The following is a 17,759-nucleotide window of genomic DNA, read 5'->3' on the forward strand; positions in this document are numbered from 1 at the left end:
CGGTACCGACCAAGTTCGCCAGTACTACCAGGTATGGATGCTCATGTGATCAATCAGTGCCATATTTGAATACCTTTGTTACGTGTGATGTCACATCCAGTTGCAGACCCTGTACCGGTTCAAGAATTTGACCGGAAACAAGCAGTCAAGCAATCAGAGGGAACTCCCACGGACGGCCCCAGGAAATGTTACAATTTTCCGCTCCGACAAAGCAAAACGGAGGTATTCAAAAGCACAGTAAGGCTCCACTTTCCAGATGCGTTAGCCCGATGCTAATTTATGCTAGATTTACCACGGACATGCGACAGAATAACATTCACGGTTTTACACGGCAGTTTCAACACCTCTAAATTAGGGAATTAATTTGATTGCATGTCGCAATCATACCAGGAGTGTAAAAAGTACAATACTTACAGGAATCAAGACAAGACTGGCACATTCAACCTTATGGCAAAGATTAATTCCTGACAAAGGCATCTCACCATACTATACACTGTCATCTAACATTTCAACCGCATGCAAAATCTACTATATAAAACAGCACTTGCAAACCAAACAGAAGTGTAAGAAAACATTCATGTTCCTTTGTCTTACAAACTGCAATATTACCGTGTAGGAAGTCCATTCTGGTCAGTGTGTGACCTTGTCCCGAAAGTAACACTTCTCATTAACAGGGCCCCGTTGTCTAACGGTCGGTGCTTCCCAGACTTGTTGTTGCATCATATGCTCTCTTACCCTCTCAAACTGAGCATACTCCCCCACCATCCCATCCAGTATTAAGTGTATAAAGAGCTACGAATGTGACCTGTACCTTTTGAAATGCTTGAGCTTTTCAAATGAATCCAAGACAATTTTTATTTGACTACTTGATTGGAAAATTTCCAATACAACAAAATAACTGGACAGCACCGCTTAGTGTTAAATGTTGAATTAATGTTATTGTTTTTTTACGCATTAAAAGTATCTAAAATTAGTACTGTTGAGCATCGTTAACTTACAGGTACCAAGAATTGGTACTGTATTGATTCAAATGGCACCCATCTCTAATGGGGTTCTGTTCTTAATACACTCTGACACAATTGTGTAACAGTGGCTGCCATTGAATTAGGGTTTTTCTTTTTACGTTTTTGGACCATATTACCTGTTGGTCCACTCCTACTGCATCCAGGCCATCGTACATGATGTTGACCCAGCCGTCCTTGCAGGATAGCACAAACAAAGACATCAGAGCCTGATTGGGAAACACAAAGATGGATGGTCAATGCACAGAAGTCTGCCTTCCATAGGATTCTGGGTTAATCAGTCCCTCCAAGATTTTGCTGGCTTTTATTTTTAAATGATTAAACTTATGGCAGCTTTTTCAGAAAGTTGCGGTACAAGTTGCGATGTTTTGAAGTTTTTTTTATTCAATAACATTAAATCAACTTGTGATTTTATAAATTTGTTATCCATTTTTTAATTGTAACCTTAAACTCAAGAAGCACACAATTGCAACAAAGATTGAAAAACAAATACTGTATTGATGTTTGGCGAATTGTATACCACACAGTTTTAAAATTATACGCTAGATGTCAGTAAAGGGTGGTAATCTGAGCTCATTATCCAATTATTGTTTGAGTTATTTATAACTAACAATAGTTATTAGTTATTAGTTATATCAGACTGCCGATATTATCGGCCGATAAATGCTTTAAAATGTAATATCGGACATTATCGGTATCAGTTTCAAAAAGTAAAATTCATGACATTTTAAAATGCCGCTGTACGGAGTGGTACAAGGTTGTAGGGAGTAGTACAGAGCAGTTGCGTCTCCCAGTCATACTTGCCAACCATCCCGATTTTCCCGTTAGACTCAGGAATTTCAGTGCTACTCCCGAAAATCTCCCGGGGCAACCATTCTCCCGAATTTTTCCTAATTTCCACCTAGACAACAATATTGGGGACGTGCCTTAAAGGCCGTGCCGGACCAATCACATAATATCTATGGCTTTTTACACACACAAGTGAATCCAACGCATACTTCTTCAACAGCCATACAGGTTACACTGAGGGTGGCCATATAAACAACTTTAACACTGTTACAAATATGTGCCACTCTGTGAACCTACACCAAACAAGAATGAAAAACACCGTAACACAACATAAACACAACAGAACAAATACCCAGAACCCCTTGCAGCACTGAGTCTTCCAAGACGCTACAATATACAGCCCCTGCTACCCTCTAGATAAATAAATAAACCCAACTCAGCCCCCCGCCCCAACCCCGCCCACCTCAACCTCCTCATGCTCTCTCAGGGAGAGCATGTCCCAAATACCGAACTGCGGTTTTGAGGAATGTTTAAAAAAAATAATGCACTTTGTGACTTCAATAATAAATATGGCAGTGTCATGTTGGCATTTTTTCCCATAACTTGAGTTGATTTATTTTGGAAAACGTTATATTGTTTAATGCATCCAGCGGGGCATCACAACAAAATTGGGCATAATATCATGTTAATTCCACGACTCTATATATCGGTATCAGTTGATATCGGAATCGGTAATCAAGCGTTGGACAATATCGGAATATCGGATTTCGGCAAAAAGCCATTATCGGACATCTCTTGTTATTAGTTATAATAGAAAGAAACCCCCACTAATGTGTTATGTTTTACGCTTAATCATTAGCTTATGTTCCAACACACTACATTTGTGAACTGTTGAGAGCGATTTATAGCCGTAATTTCCATTGGTGAATGACAGATGCATTCAGTTTCGTGCCATCTCATGTGTGCTGGTATGACAGTCAAGTTCCCTTGAAACTTTGAGCTTATTATCATACTTCACCTTCTCTAACATGTAATGTTTCTTTGCTTGGTCAGCATTACAAATGAAAACATGTTCTTAAATGTCTTAGCCTGAAAAAAATACAAGTTTAATAAAATACTGCAAATTCCGGAATGTAAGCCCGTACTTTTTGTCTTACGCTTTGAACCCTGCGTCTGTTAAAACAGCGGAGTTGATTTATAGATATGAAAATAGTTAAAAAGAAGAAAACAAACCAAGCAAAAACACTAAAATGTTTGTGCAATGGCGCGATTTTTTTGGACGAAAACGATCTCTGCAGGTGCTGCAGTGCCCTTCTTTTTAGAGCTTTCAACCGGAAGTATAAGCGCCGTTCCATCTTCGAGCCTTCCATAGCGTTTTTACTCGTATGGAATTTTCATTCATCACTCCAAGCAACATTTGTAAGTTTTAATATAACTAAAACAATATATACAATAAACAATATACAATAAACAACTTACTAAACCATCCCATGTATGATGTCTGTAGGAGTGTTTTTATGCATATTTTTACGTGCTATCGTAATGTAATTAGCTAATATACCAACATGTTTACAAGTGTTTGTGTTAGTATTATTAACGTACAATGACATCCTTTTTGTGTTGTTGCACAAATTCCTCAGTAAATTCGCCAAAATGTCAACGTGGAGTTATTGAGTCTGTTTAGCTGATTGGAGAGCTAGCTCGATGACGATGAATTCTGTTTTGTTTGATGAGCCGTTTTACCGCCGTGTTACGGACACCGTTTGAAAACAATATACGTAAATAAAAATTTACAGAATATTTCTGTGTAAATAACTCATTTCACAACGTCTGTGGCTTATAGTCCGGTGCGGCTAATCTATGGAAAAATGTTTTTATTCTTTATTTATTTAGTGACTGCGGTTTATATACTGGTGCGCTCTAAATTCTGGAAAATGTGGTATATAAAAACATGTAAACTAGGAAGTAAATATTTGTTTACTATATTACCCAGAAGGCTTAGATAGATAGACAGTACTTTATTGATTCCTTCAGGAGAGTTCCTTCAGGAAAATTAGCTGTGTAGATGACGACAGGAAATAGGACTGAGCTATGCAGTAAGACAACAATTGTGTCGTTTGATCAATGAACTGTTGATATATTGTTACACATTGTTGGTCCTGCTTCGTCTACACAAACATAAGTTTTGATTAGATAGTTGCCGTGTGCGTTTGAAAGCCACTCAGAGACAAATTTCATTGGCGAGCTCGATGCTGATCAGTCAACATAAGCGGGAAAGTTGAAGGCATTGGACAAAGTTGAAAATAATTCACCAAAATTGTTTGAATTTGAGGGAATCGGTACGGTCGTGACATCGCAAATTCCTACAGGGACTGACTAACATTTGGTGATCTCGATCTGACTTTGTTTGTACCTGAACCAGGTTGTCAAAATTGTACTTCCTTCGTATCCAGCTGTAGTTGGCGTGCAGGCAGTCCGACTTGTTGGTGATGTTTTTGGTGTCCAGACCTTCACAATGGAAGAACTTCCCTTTGAATAGCTAAAAAGAAAGCAGATTATTAACACATGATCTGAATTTAAAAATGTTTTTTCTGTCCATTACGCCAATTATTACAAATTTATTCTGAAAGTTTTTTTTCCACAGTGTTGTCCTATTTTTTACTAAACAGATTTCAATGCGGTGCACAGAAGATTACCTGCACTCCCAAGATACCAAACACGATGAAGAAGGCGCAGCAGATGAGGACAATGTTGCCGATGGGTCGAAGAGAAGTGATGAGAGTCTCCACAACTAATTTCAGTCCGGGCGCACGACTGATCACCCTGGAACACACAAAAATGACACAGCTTCTGTTGTAGCTGGAAATCTGATAACTGCTGACGCCGCACAACAGTGGACCAAAGGTATATCCGACCAAATATTCCCTTTTTACTTTGTTACATGCAGTAGAACAGGGGTCACCAACATGGTGCCCGCGGTAGCCCGTAAGGACCAGATGAGTCGCCTGCTGGCCTGTTCTAAAAATAGCTCAAATAGCAGCACTTACCAGTGAGCTGCCTCTATTTTTTTAATTGTATTTATTTACTAGCAAGCTGGTCTCGCTTTGCTCGACATTTTTAATTCTAAGAGAAACAAAACTCTAATAGAATTAGAAAATTCAAGAAAATATTTTAAAGACTTGGTCTTCACTTGTTTAAATAAATTCATTTATTTTTTTACTTTGCTTCTTATAACTTTCAGAAAGACAATTTTAGAGAAAAAATACAACCTTAAAACATGATTTTAGGATTTTTAAACTTTTTACCTTTTAAATTCCTTCCTCTTCTTTCCTGATAATTTAAGTCAATGTTCAAGTAAATTATTTTTTTATTGTAAAGAATAATATATACATTTTAATTTAAGTCTTCATTTTAGCTTCTGTATTTTCAACAAAGATTATTTGTGAAATATTTATTCAAACTTATTATGATTAAAATTCAAAAAAATGATTCTGACAAATCTAGAAAATCTTTACAATCAAATTTAAATCTTATTTCAAAGTCTTTTGAATTTCTTTTAAAATTTTTGTTCTGGAAAATCTAGAAGAAGTAATGTTAAAAATATAGCTTGGTCCAATTTGTTATATATTCGAAAAAAGTGCGGCTTGGATTTTAACCTATTTAAAACATCCATCCTTCCATTTTCTACCACTTATTCCCTTTTAGGGTTGCGGGGGGCGCTGGCGCCTATCTCAGCTACAATCGGGCGGAAGGCGGTGTACACCCTGGACAACATGTCATCAAAATTCTAATATTAATCGTAATCAGGAAAAATTACTAATGATGTTCCAAAAATTATTTTTTTAATTTTTTCAAAAAGATTCGAATCAGCTAGTTTTTCTCTTCAATTTTTTCAGTTGAATTTTGAATTTTAAAGAGTCGAAATTGAAGATAAACTATGTTTAAAAAATAAATTTTAATTTTTTTTTCGTGTTTTCTCCTCTTTTAAATAGATTCTAATGTATGTACGCTAGGTAGGGCTGGGCGATATACAGTGGGGCAAAATCGTATTTAGTCAGCCACCGATTGTGCAAGTTCTCCCACTGAAAATGATGACAGAGGTCTGTAATTTTCATCATAGGTACACTTCAACTGTGAGAGACAGAATGTGAAAAAAATATCCAGGAATTCACATTGTAGGAATTTTAAATAATTTATTTGTAAATTACGGTGGAAAATAAGTATTTGGTCAACCATTCAAAGCTCTCACTGATGGAAGGAGGTTTTGGCTCAAAATCTCATGATACATGGCCCCATTCATTCTTTACTTAACACGGATCAACCGTCCTGTCCCCTTAGCAGAAAAACAGCCCCAAAGCATGATGTTTCCACTCCCATGCCTCACAGTAGGTATGGTGTTCTTGGGATGCAACTCAGTATTCTTCTTCCTCCAAACACGACGAGTTGAGTTTGTACCAAAATAGATACATGGATGATACAGCAGAGGATTAGGAGAATGTCATGTGGTCAGATGAAACCAAAATAGAACTTTTTGGTATAAACTCAACCCGTCGTGTTTGGAGGAAGAAGAATACTGAGTTGTATCCCAAGAACACCATACCTACTGTGAAGCATGGGGGTGGAAACATCATGCTTTGGGGCTGTTTTTCTGCTAAGGGGACATCTATTTCAGGCATTTTTTTAAGTGTGTATAAAACTGGTAGCCCTCCGCATTAATTGGTACCCAAAAAGTAGCTCTTGGTTTCAAAAAGGTTGGTAAACCCCTGCAGTAAAAGTAGTCAGTTACACGCCATTTATGTAGTTATTTGTCTCAATGAATGCTGAATGTTAACCAGAGCAGGCTTACGCTAAATCCGATGTATTTATGTTGTCACTGTGAGATGAACACAGCCGTTAGTTTTTTTTCCTGCGCTTTGAAACCTGCGGCCAAATTATGGATTTTTTTTTTTTTGCTGATGGCCATAATGTAAACAGTTTTTTGTTTATTTTTTTTAAACAAAGGCAACGGCAATTAAAAGGCCATCTTTGGGACAAGTTTGCTCACCGCAGGTGTTGCGGGTTGAGAATATGCTTCCTGTTTTAATGCCCTGAAATGGAAGTAAAATTTTCCGTAACGTTTCTGCCTGAAAAGATTCTTCATTAGTCCTGCGCTTACTGTCTGTGAGAAGGAGACACAAGAAGGAGTGGGAAGAGCCTGCAGTGTAATGCCCGCAGCTAAAATCAACTGCGTGAGAACGTATACTTGAATATCACGATATAGTCATTTTCTATATCGCACAGAGACAAACCCGCGATATATCGCGTATATCGATACAGTGGGGCAAAAAAAGTATTTAGTCAGCCACCGATTGTGCAAGTTCTCCCACTTAAAATGATGACAGAGGTCTGAAATTTTCATCATAGGTACACTTCAACTGTGAGAGACAGAATGATAAAACAAAAAATCCAGGAATTCACATTGTAGGAATTTTAAATATTTTTTTTTATAAATTATGGTGGAAAATAAGTATTTGGTCAACCATTCAAAGCTCTCATTAATGGAAGGAGGCTTTGGCTCAAAATCTCACGATACATGGCCCCATTCATTCTTTCCTTAACACGGATCAATCGTCCTGTCCCCTTAGCAGAAAAACAGCCCCAAAGCATGATGTTTCCACCCCCATGCTTCACAGTAGGTATGGTGTTCTTGGGATACAACTCAGTATTCTTCTTCCTCCAAACACGACGGGTTGAGTTTATACCAAAAAGTTCTATTTTGGTTTCATCTGACCACATGACATTCTCCCAATCCTCTGCTGTATCATCCATGTATCTATTTTGGTATAAACTCAACTCGTCGTGTTTGGAGGAGGAAGAATACTGAGTTGCATCCCAAGAACACCATACCTACTGTGAGGCATGGGAGTGGAAACATCATGCTTTGGGGCTGTTTTTCTGCTAAGGGGACAGGACGGTTGATCCGTGTTAAGGAAAGAATAAATGGGGCCATGTATCTTGAGATTTTGAGCCAAAACCTCCTTCCATCAGTGAGAGCTTTGAATGGTTGACCAAATACTTATATTCCACCGTAATTTACAAATAAATTCTTTAAAATTCCTACCATGTGAATTCTTGGATATTTTTTTTCAAACTCTTTCTCTCACAGTTGAAGTGTACCTATGATGAAAATTACAGACCTCTGTCATCATTTTAAGTGGGAGAACTTACACAATCGGTGGCTGACTAAATACTTTTTTGCCCCAATGTATATCGCTCAGCCCTACCTAGCGTACATACATTAGAATCTTCAAGGAGCCAAACATGCAGGTTTTTCGAACGTGGGAGTAGAAGTTCGCTAAGAACATGCAGATTCCACACACATTTTACTACAAGGCTGTTTATTTGCCTCTTTGGTTATATTTTCTGCTTAAGAAAGTTTGGATATTATAATGTTAAGGAAAAAGCACCTTTGATTAAATCACCACATACTAGGATGATGTTTTTACAGCATGTTAGCATCCGATCAGCCTATCCTGCCTCTGCACCTACTTCCCAAACTTGCCAACTTGTGAGCCAGCACAGTGCATAGTGTTGTCTTCGTTGCTGTAATAACCTGCACCACCTGTGGACTTCATTTTGGTTGAGAACACAGCTCAACATATTTAGAAAGGTTGCTCGCCTCCAAAAGCATTTCCTACTGCTTTCTTACCTTCTTACCAGTGGGAAACATGTTGCCTTTGGAATTATTTTAAATTGTTGCCAAAATGTACACAATGTGGCTTGATCGGGGAACATTGTCCACAAGTTGAAGCTTTGTTGTTTAATAAAACAATGTTTCTCAACCATAGGGCCCGTTTTTAAGCTGTTAGGCAATAGGGCAGCTAAAAAAAAAACATGTTTCTCAGCTTTGGTCCGTATGGGCCACGGCGCTACTCAGTTGTAATACATTAACGTTTTATATAGTGGTATAGCTCGGTTGGTAGAGTGACCGTGCCAGCAACTTGAGGGTTGCATGTTCGATTCCCGCTTCCGCCATCCTAGTCACTGCTGTTGTGTCCTTGTGCAAGACACTTTACCCACCTGCTCCCAGTGCCACCCACACTGGTTTAAATGCAACTTAGATATTGGGTTTCATTATGTATTGTGCTTTGAGTCACTAGAGAAAAGCGCTATATAAATATAATTCACTTCACTTATAAGAAAAGATTGCACAGATGTGCTACAGTACAGTAGACACTTCGAATTGTTGGCAGGGGAATGTTCAATTGCAGTCGGAGAAAAGTTGCATGTTTTCCCCCCACCAGATTTTTTCTCTTTATATTACACAAGTGAAACTCAAAAAATGTGAATATCGCGATCAAGTCCATTCATGTCAGCAGATAACTTCAAATGTGAAACTAATATGCGATATTCAATCATTACATGCAAAGTGAGATGCACTATATTTGAGATACACATGGGACCGCCTCTTCACCGCGAGCATACATGTTTTCACCACCGCTCACCATCTGATACTTTCTCACGGTTATTTACATCGTAAACACACTTAGTAACATGAGAAGTGTAGAGGAAATGAGTCCAAACAAGTAGGTGAAGCTATTGAAAACTTCCCTAACTACTACATTCATTCTACGACGACGGACTTACAAAAACTTCTTGGGCTCTGTAAAGCCATCCTTCACAACACGTCTGCCCAAGTCCGACTCTATGCACCACAAAGACAGAGCAAGAAGAAGCGGATGGCGAGTCGAATGGATGTTGGAATTGTTATCTCAATCTGTCTGCTACTGTTGGGAGACATACAACCATGTCCAGGCCCAGGTTTGTTGGTAAATTAGTTTTCAACAGAATCGAATCCAGCGGACCGGGGATGGATCAGCATAGATAATGCTAACAACAATGCTAGCACCATTGTGGGGGAAGTGATTGATTGATTGAGACATTTATTAGTAGATTCCACAGTACAGTACATATTCCGTGCAATTGACCACTAAATGGTAACACCCGAATAAGTTTTTCAAAATGTATAAGTCGGGGTCCACGTTAACCAATTCATGATCCCATTTTCTCTCTGGCACTCATCGAGGGTGGACGCTCCCCTTTCCTCTCCCTTATCTCTCCTGCTTGCTTCTTTGTCTTGTCTTGTCTTAACTTTCTTGTTGCCTCTTTTTGCACTGCTCTCCAAATCCAAACATTGGAACTATTTAACTGGCCTCAACAAAATTGACAAGATCTTGGGTTTGGGGTAACCGGCTGTCGTGAGAAAGCGGTTGTTGCTGGACACACAACAGACTCTGGGGAGAAGAAGGAGAGCCGTGTGCCTGGCGACCCTTTTCTGTCGACGACAGATATCCACTTACTCGGAAATATGACAACAGGACAACGGCTGATTGGAGTAAGTGTTGCTCTGGTTTGTCGACAAATTGGAAGTCTTCAAAGTACCCCAAAGCTGCCACAAATGATTGGAGGATGCGGGAAGATCTGTGGATTACATTGGACTGTCTACCCCGCAGTTTTGAGGACCAGTCATAGACAATTTAGAGTTAAAAGCAAATTTTATTTTCACCCGCATACAAAACATTCTAACTTGGATTGTTTCCCTGGCTTCGAGACTCTCCCGAAGGACGGTGTGGTGAAGACACAACAAACTCCCTTCTTGTCTCTCATGGACACATACCTGTTGTTGTTGACTTTGGACTAGCGACTGCAATACATCAAGGCCGCGGAACAGAGACACACTACGGGCTTACACACACACACATTCACAAAAATATACGCCACACATACACACCCCAACCCCCCAACCCAACGCCCTCGATGCAAATCTCATAGGGGTGATGAATGGATGGTCAGCGCCTGAGAGCTGCGGCATACCACCATGACCTTGAACTACCTTCCCTCTGTTGCTAGATATCTCGAGATGTATGTTGTAATATGTATATGTGCTTTGCTTTGGAGGTTTTTTCCCACTCCAATTGTATTTTTTACTCATCCTTCCCAGGCGTTTGCCTTTTTCCCATCTTTTACAGGGCGCCTTATGGCGACCCACCAGCGTTCTTGTTCTGTAACCCTGTACACTGTTTGTTTGTCTAATCCTGAACAGGTTTGTGCTGAAAACAAAATTTCGTTGTACTTGTGCAATGACAGTAAAGGCCCATCCTCTCCTATCCTATCCTATTTTTAAATAATGACCACCTCAGCACCCAGCGTGGAGGACACGCGCAGGACCAGAACGACAGGCAAAAAACGACACAACCCCCGGTACCGAGACACCATCGTCATGGAACAACCCAGGGACGCTGCCCCGAGGGTCACCCAGAAAACCAGCTGCATCCATAAGTAAAGTTGATACTATAAGAAATGGCATGCTGCCTGTAAGCGGTATTCTATCTGAGTCACTTATTAAAAATGATATCATGCAGGACAAAGAATGTACATTTAAATTCTCAGTCACCAATGTATTGGAAATTGAGAATCTATTGTCTGAATTGAAATCTGACAAACCTTGTGGTCATGATAATATAGATAGTAGACTTTTAAAGTTGTCAGCTGGAATAATAGCCAGTCCGATATGCTATATTTTTAACTTAAGTTTTAAAGAAGGAATCTATCCTCAAGTATGGAAGGTCGCAAGAGTGACTCCTCTACCAAAAAATAGGAAAGAAACATTCACTGGATTAAATAGTAGGCCCATTAGCATTTTACCAGTATTAGGAAAATTAATGGAAACAATTATATTTAACCAAATTCAAAAGTATTTCTCTATAAATAACATTCATTCAGACTTTCAACATGCATATAAAACTGGCTATTCAACATGCACAGCTCTCACACAAATAACAGATGACTGGCTAAAACAAATTGACAGTAAATTATTAGTTGGCACAGTGCTACTAGATTTTAGTGCAGCTTTTGATATTATTGATCATAAACTACTACTTATAAAACTGTCTGCTTATGGTTTTAAACTCTCAGCGATTAACTGGATGAAAAGCTACCTAGTCAACAGACAGCAATGTGTCATGTTCAATGGAACCCTTTCAAATATTAAAACATTATATTGTGGTATTCCACAGGGAAGTTGCCTGGGACCTTTATTATACTCAATATTTGTAAATGATATGTCATGTATTTTAAAGAATAGTTGCTGTGCAATTTACGCAGATGACACAACAATATATGCACATGCAGATAATTGCACCGACCTGAGCACTATACTACAAGATGAGGTCATGCGGATTTCAAAATGGGTTACAGAAAATAAGATGAAACTTAATATTTCCAAAACAAAATGTCTTGTTATTTGCTCAAAACATGCTCATAGAAAGGAACGCATATTAAATGTTTCTCTGAACGGAGTTCATGTTGAACAAGTTAAAGAGGCCAGGTTGCTGGGAGTTACAATAGATGAAAGACTATCTTGGGCCACTCACATTAAAAACATAGTAACAAAAATGAGCAGAAGCATTTCAATCATAAGAAGAAGTGCCTATTTTTTAACTAACACATCTATGAAGCAAGTGATACAATCCCTTGTATTGTCACATATAGACTACTGCCCAGCAATCTGGTCTAATGCATCTAAACAAGATCTAAATAAAATCCAGCTTACCCAAAACAGAGCTGCCAGACTAGCTCTCCATTGCTCATTTAGGACTGGCATTGAGATCATGCATCATGAATTGTCATGGATGAAAGTTGATGAAAGACTGGCTTGTAGTTTGATTCTATTTTTAAAAAACATCTATACATACCATAAACCCTCATATCTGTATTCTCAGCTCTTGCTTGCCAGTGACAGTCACAACTACGGTACCAGGCTAGCCCAAAGAGGTGCGCTCACCCGTCTTAAACCCAAAAGTGATGTTTTGAAAAAGACTGTAATGTATCGGGCAATCACTTACTGGAATAGACTTCCACAATATCTGCTATCAATCACCAGCATAGTGGGCTTTAAGAATAAACTAAAAGGAGAAGTATTGTGTAAAGAGATTATTTTAGATTGTACCTAATGTCATGACTGTTTTTATTGACTATTGAATATTTTATTGATTATGGGATAAGCAGCAGAAAATGGATGGATGATACTTTTTCGTCACTTATTGTTTGTCTTTGGTACACTAATGTGTTTTAGGCCATTGGTTCTTTGTTTTATTTTTGCAAAAATGTATACAGTATATCTATTTTTATATTGCTATTTTTATCTTTGGTATGAAAATTATTAAGTAACAACATCTATTAGTATTTTTTGGTTCTTTGTTGTTGCTATTTTTGTATTATGACAATTTATTATTGGATCATGTTGTACTGCATTTTAATCGTTTGTTCTGTGGTTGTGTGATGTTTTTTGCCTGGACCCCAGGAAGAATAGTCTCCACTGCGGTGTAGACTAATGGGGATCCTTAATAAACTAAACTAAACTAAATCCCACAACAGGCTGCAGGCTAACAAAACGAGAACCAGATGGACACGTCGTTATGGACACGCCCCATAACAGCAATGGCTTCGCCGGCTTCGACGAGCCACTACAGGGACAACAACAACGACACGAACAATGGCGCAACAGACAATAATGGAGTAACTTTTTTGGCGGCGCCCAACCACGCAACCGTTGGAAAAGAAACATCGTTGTCACAAGACATGGAAAACATTTTCTCTGCCAGAGGACTGCATAGAATCCACATGAATTCAAGCAGTCTTCTCCCTAACATTGACAAACTCAGACTGATCTTTGGAAATGGTAAGGTGGGAATTCTGTCCTTTTCCGAGACCAGACTTGATTATTCTGTTGAGGACTCTGAGATAGAAATTGTTAATTACACGGTAGTCAGAAGGGAGATTAATCGACGTGGGGTAGGGGTTTGTACGTATGTAAGATCTGATATCTGTTTTAATGTACGGGATGATTTGGAACAAAGTGATATAGAGGAACTGTGGCTCGATATCAATTTCCCCAAAACCAAACCACTGTTAATATACTCTCTGTACAGACCCCCAACTCAAAGCTTTTTTTATGAACAGTTAAACGAGGGATCAGCTGATTTAGGCAATTCTGAAGTGATACTGATCGGTGATTTGAACACCAACATCCTAAAAAGAGATACTCCTACCTAATTACTGTAAGCTACATAGCCTGAAACAGCTGATCACTCGATTCACACGGGTGTGCCCTGCTGCTCAAACCGTCATTGATTTGATTTTGACATCAAACCGGACCAACATCTCCAGAAGCGGTGTAATAAGTGACCATTTCATCGTTTTCTGCACAGGTAAAATTCAGAAATCTGTATCAGTTTGTCACAACACAATAAGATTCAGATTGATGAAAAAGTACACCAGCGAAGCTCTAACAGCAGCCATGGAGAGACTGGACCGGTCAAATGTACTAAATTGCTCATCGGTTGAAAAAGCATTGGCGTGCTTCAAATCCAACTTCCTGCATGTATCTGACCAGCTAGCACCCATGAAAGCTTCCGGGGTAAAATCCAGAACAGAACCCTAGATCAATGCAGACATAATAGAAGCCATGAACCTTAGACATGACAAACACGCTAAGTTCACTTAAAACAGAACTGAACAGCTCCTTAAATAATACAAAAAGCTAAGAAAAAAAGTAACTAATATGATCAGGAAGGCCAAATCCAGTTACTTAAAGGGGGACATTATCACAATTTCAGAAGGGTTAAAACCAATAAAAATCAGTTCCCAGTGGCTTATTTTATTTTTGGAAGTTTTTTTCAAAATTTTACCAATCCCGGAAAATCCCTAAAAAAAGCTTTAAAGTGCCGGATTTTCGCTATCTGTGAAGCCATCGTCCATTTTCCTGTGACGTCATCCAGTGATGCCAATACGGATAGCACAGCAATATATAGCGACATTAGCTCGGATTCAGACTCGGATTCCAGCGGTTTAAATGATTCAACAGATTACGCATGTATTGAAACGGATGGTTGGAGTATGGAGGCAGATAGCGAAAACGAAATTGATGAAGAAACTGAAGCTATTGAGCGAATAGCTAATGATGCTATTCGGGCATGTTTGCCTTAACATCGCTGGTAAAATGTGCAGACCAGCGATCGGAAGTTTCGCATCTTGTGACACTGGATCAACTTAAATCCATCGATCGGTAAGTGTTTGTTTGGCATTAAATGTGGGTGGAGGGAAACACTAGCTGTAAATATAGTTTCAAATGTACATACAGCTAGCCTAAATAGCATGTTAAACTTTGTCCAATTTCTTGCCACTTTCGCATTTTTGGGCCAGTGGTGCAACTTGAATCCCTCCCTGTTAGTGTTGTTACACCCTCCGACAACACACCGACGAGGCATGATGTCTCCAAGGTTCAAGAAAATAGTTGAAAAAACGCAAAATAACAGAGCTGAGACGCGGTGTTTGTAATGTGTTTGAGAAAATGGCGGCTTTATTACCTAGGTGAGGTCACTATCTGACGTCATCGCTCCAAGAGCGATAAATAGAAAGGCATTTAATTCGCCAAAATTCGCCCATTTAGAGTTCGGAAATCGGTTAAAAAAATATATGGTCTTTTTTCTGCAACATCAAGGTATATATTGACGCTTACATAGGTCTGGTGATAATGTTTCCCTTTAAACAAAAAAAATAGCGAAAAATAAAAATAACCCGCAAATACTCTGGAAGACCCTGAAACTATTGGGTCACAGCAGTCTCAAAACAATAACCACCAACCTCAGTTTGAAAATAAACGGCTCACTCATCGACACACTGAATGTGACAAATTGCTTTAACAGATTTTACTTAACCATCGCTTCCATGTTGCTAAGCAAATTGCCCTCACATTCAGGCCTCTACGGTGAACAGCACATCCAAGACTTTTTACAAAGACAAAAAGGTACGCAAGGATGACTTCAAATTTGTCAACGTTAAAACTGATGATGTGTTAAAGAAACGCAGCTCACTGCAGCCAAACAAAGTCACAGGACATTATAATATTCCCACCAGATTTCTCAGGGGCGCAGCTGTCCGGATTGCCCCACTGGTTGCAATCTAATCACCAACTTGTCTATCAATCAGTGTCATGTCCCACAAGAATCCAAGCTCGCGAGAATATCACCTCTGTCTAAAAAAGGAAACAAATTAGACCCCGCCAACTACCGCCCTGTTTCCATCCTTTGGTCCATCTCAAAGGTTATAGACAGGTTAACATATGAGCAAATAGATAACTATCTATCAAATCGTGAGCTCCCATTCAAATTTCAATCAGGATTCAGAAAATCACATTCCACCGATACATGCCTACTGTACATAACTGACTACATCAGGCGAGAGATAGACATGGGCAAGTACTGTGGAATGGTTATGCTGGACCTTCAAAAGGGATTCCACACAGATAACCACTCAAAACTGTTCAACAAGTTGAGGGCAATCGGTTTTGACAGCACAGCCACAAACTGGATGAAATCTCACCTTGAGGATAGAGAACAGGTGGTCAAGGTGAACGGATCACTGTCCTCTCCTCTCAAGGTGAGCTGTGGTGTCCCACAGGGGATCATTCTGGGACCATTGTTGTTATTCATTTATTGATTTAACAACATGAAATCAGCATGTAACATCAATTTGTTCCTGTTCGCGGAACAGGGACAAATTGAGGGTTGAAAGTGTACTCTGTACCGAACTAAGTAATCTCTGTCTTTCCGATATCAAACTGTCACTACACCTGGGTAAAACAGAGTCCATCCTATTTGGATCCACGCACAACCTAGGTAAATCCCCAGGCGTTACGTTTAAAGCAGGTGATACCATAATCCCCAGCAAAGACAAGGTAATACACCTAGGTTGTATATTGGACAACATTCTCTCAGCTGAAAAAAATGGCATTAAAAGCAATCACAAAGATCAATAATAAAACTAGATTTTTTGGGCAGGATTTCTGCGGTTATCAACAGGGATAAACTTAAGACCCTTGACGGTGCCCTCATACGGTGTCATTTTGACTACGCCTGCACCTCTAGTTCACCAGTATCCCCAAGCCACTAAAAACAAAACTGCAAACTTCCCAAAACAAGCTGGTGAGAGTCCTGCTCAACCTCCCATACAGGACTCCCCTAACTCAAGCCCACTTTACCAAATTGAGATGGATTAATCATCATAATTATAACCAATAAAGGTTTGACATATCTCACTTTGCATATAATAGGTCATTATCACATGTTACTAAATGTTACATTCTTTTGTCATTTCCCCGTGATTTATTTAGTTAATTTCTACAGAAGAATATTTATCTATTACATTTATTTTCTAAAAAGTACCTTTTCTTCTTCTATACCACCTCTAATGAGGGGGTCAGCAACCCGCGGCTCTCGAGCCGGATGTGGCTCTTTAGTGCCGCCCTAGTGGCTCCCTGGAGCATTTTTAAAAAAGGATTGAAAACGGAAAAATATGGGGGAAAATAATTGTTTTGTTTTAGTATGTTTTGTCTGAGGACAAACATGACACAAACCCTCCCAATTGTTAGAAATTCCACTGTTTAATATTGTTGTGTTTAACCTTCACTGATGAGAGTATATGGTGAACATTGTTTTGTTGTACTAATTTCAGTGGTTCTTGAACCCATCATAGTGTGGCACGTTACACAACAGTTTGTTTACATATAATCTCTTCCAATCCTTCTTTGTCTCATTTTGTCCACCAAACGTTTCCTACTGTGAGTGAATGCACAAAGGTGAGTTTTGTTGATGTTATTGACTTGTTGGAGTGCTAATCAGGCATGCTATTTAAGCCAGCTGTATGTACATATTACACAATTATACCTCCTGTGTAGGTATATTTGAGATCATTTAACATCCTTTACTTTTATCATCTCTGTATACAATTTAGTTTGGCATGTCTTATGACACATTTCAGATAGTTGTTTGTGTGTACTAATGGTTTCTAATGTTGTAAAAATGTGTACAATAAATATTACATTTCAACATTTCTTTCAACGAATATGTG

General features: G+C 39.0%; 1 protein-coding gene across 1 annotated transcript in view; it reads right to left on the minus strand.

The window, feature by feature from the left end:
* cacna1ha (calcium channel, voltage-dependent, T type, alpha 1H subunit a) overlaps positions 1-17,759 on the minus strand; it is a 174,708-nt gene that overhangs the window by 54,083 nt on the left and 102,866 nt on the right. Inside the window, exons 22-24 of the mRNA XM_061905837.1 lie at positions 4,508-4,634; positions 4,225-4,350; positions 1,142-1,231 (exon numbers count right to left, since the gene is read on the minus strand). Of these exons, the coding sequence (XP_061761821.1) occupies positions 1,142-1,231; positions 4,225-4,350; positions 4,508-4,634 (343 nt within the window). The remainder of the gene's footprint in view (positions 1-1,141; positions 1,232-4,224; positions 4,351-4,507; positions 4,635-17,759) is intronic.

Source organism: Nerophis ophidion, linkage group LG07 (assembly GCF_033978795.1).
Source record: "Nerophis ophidion isolate RoL-2023_Sa linkage group LG07, RoL_Noph_v1.0, whole genome shotgun sequence".
NCBI lineage: Eukaryota > Metazoa > Chordata > Actinopteri > Syngnathiformes > Syngnathidae > Nerophis > Nerophis ophidion.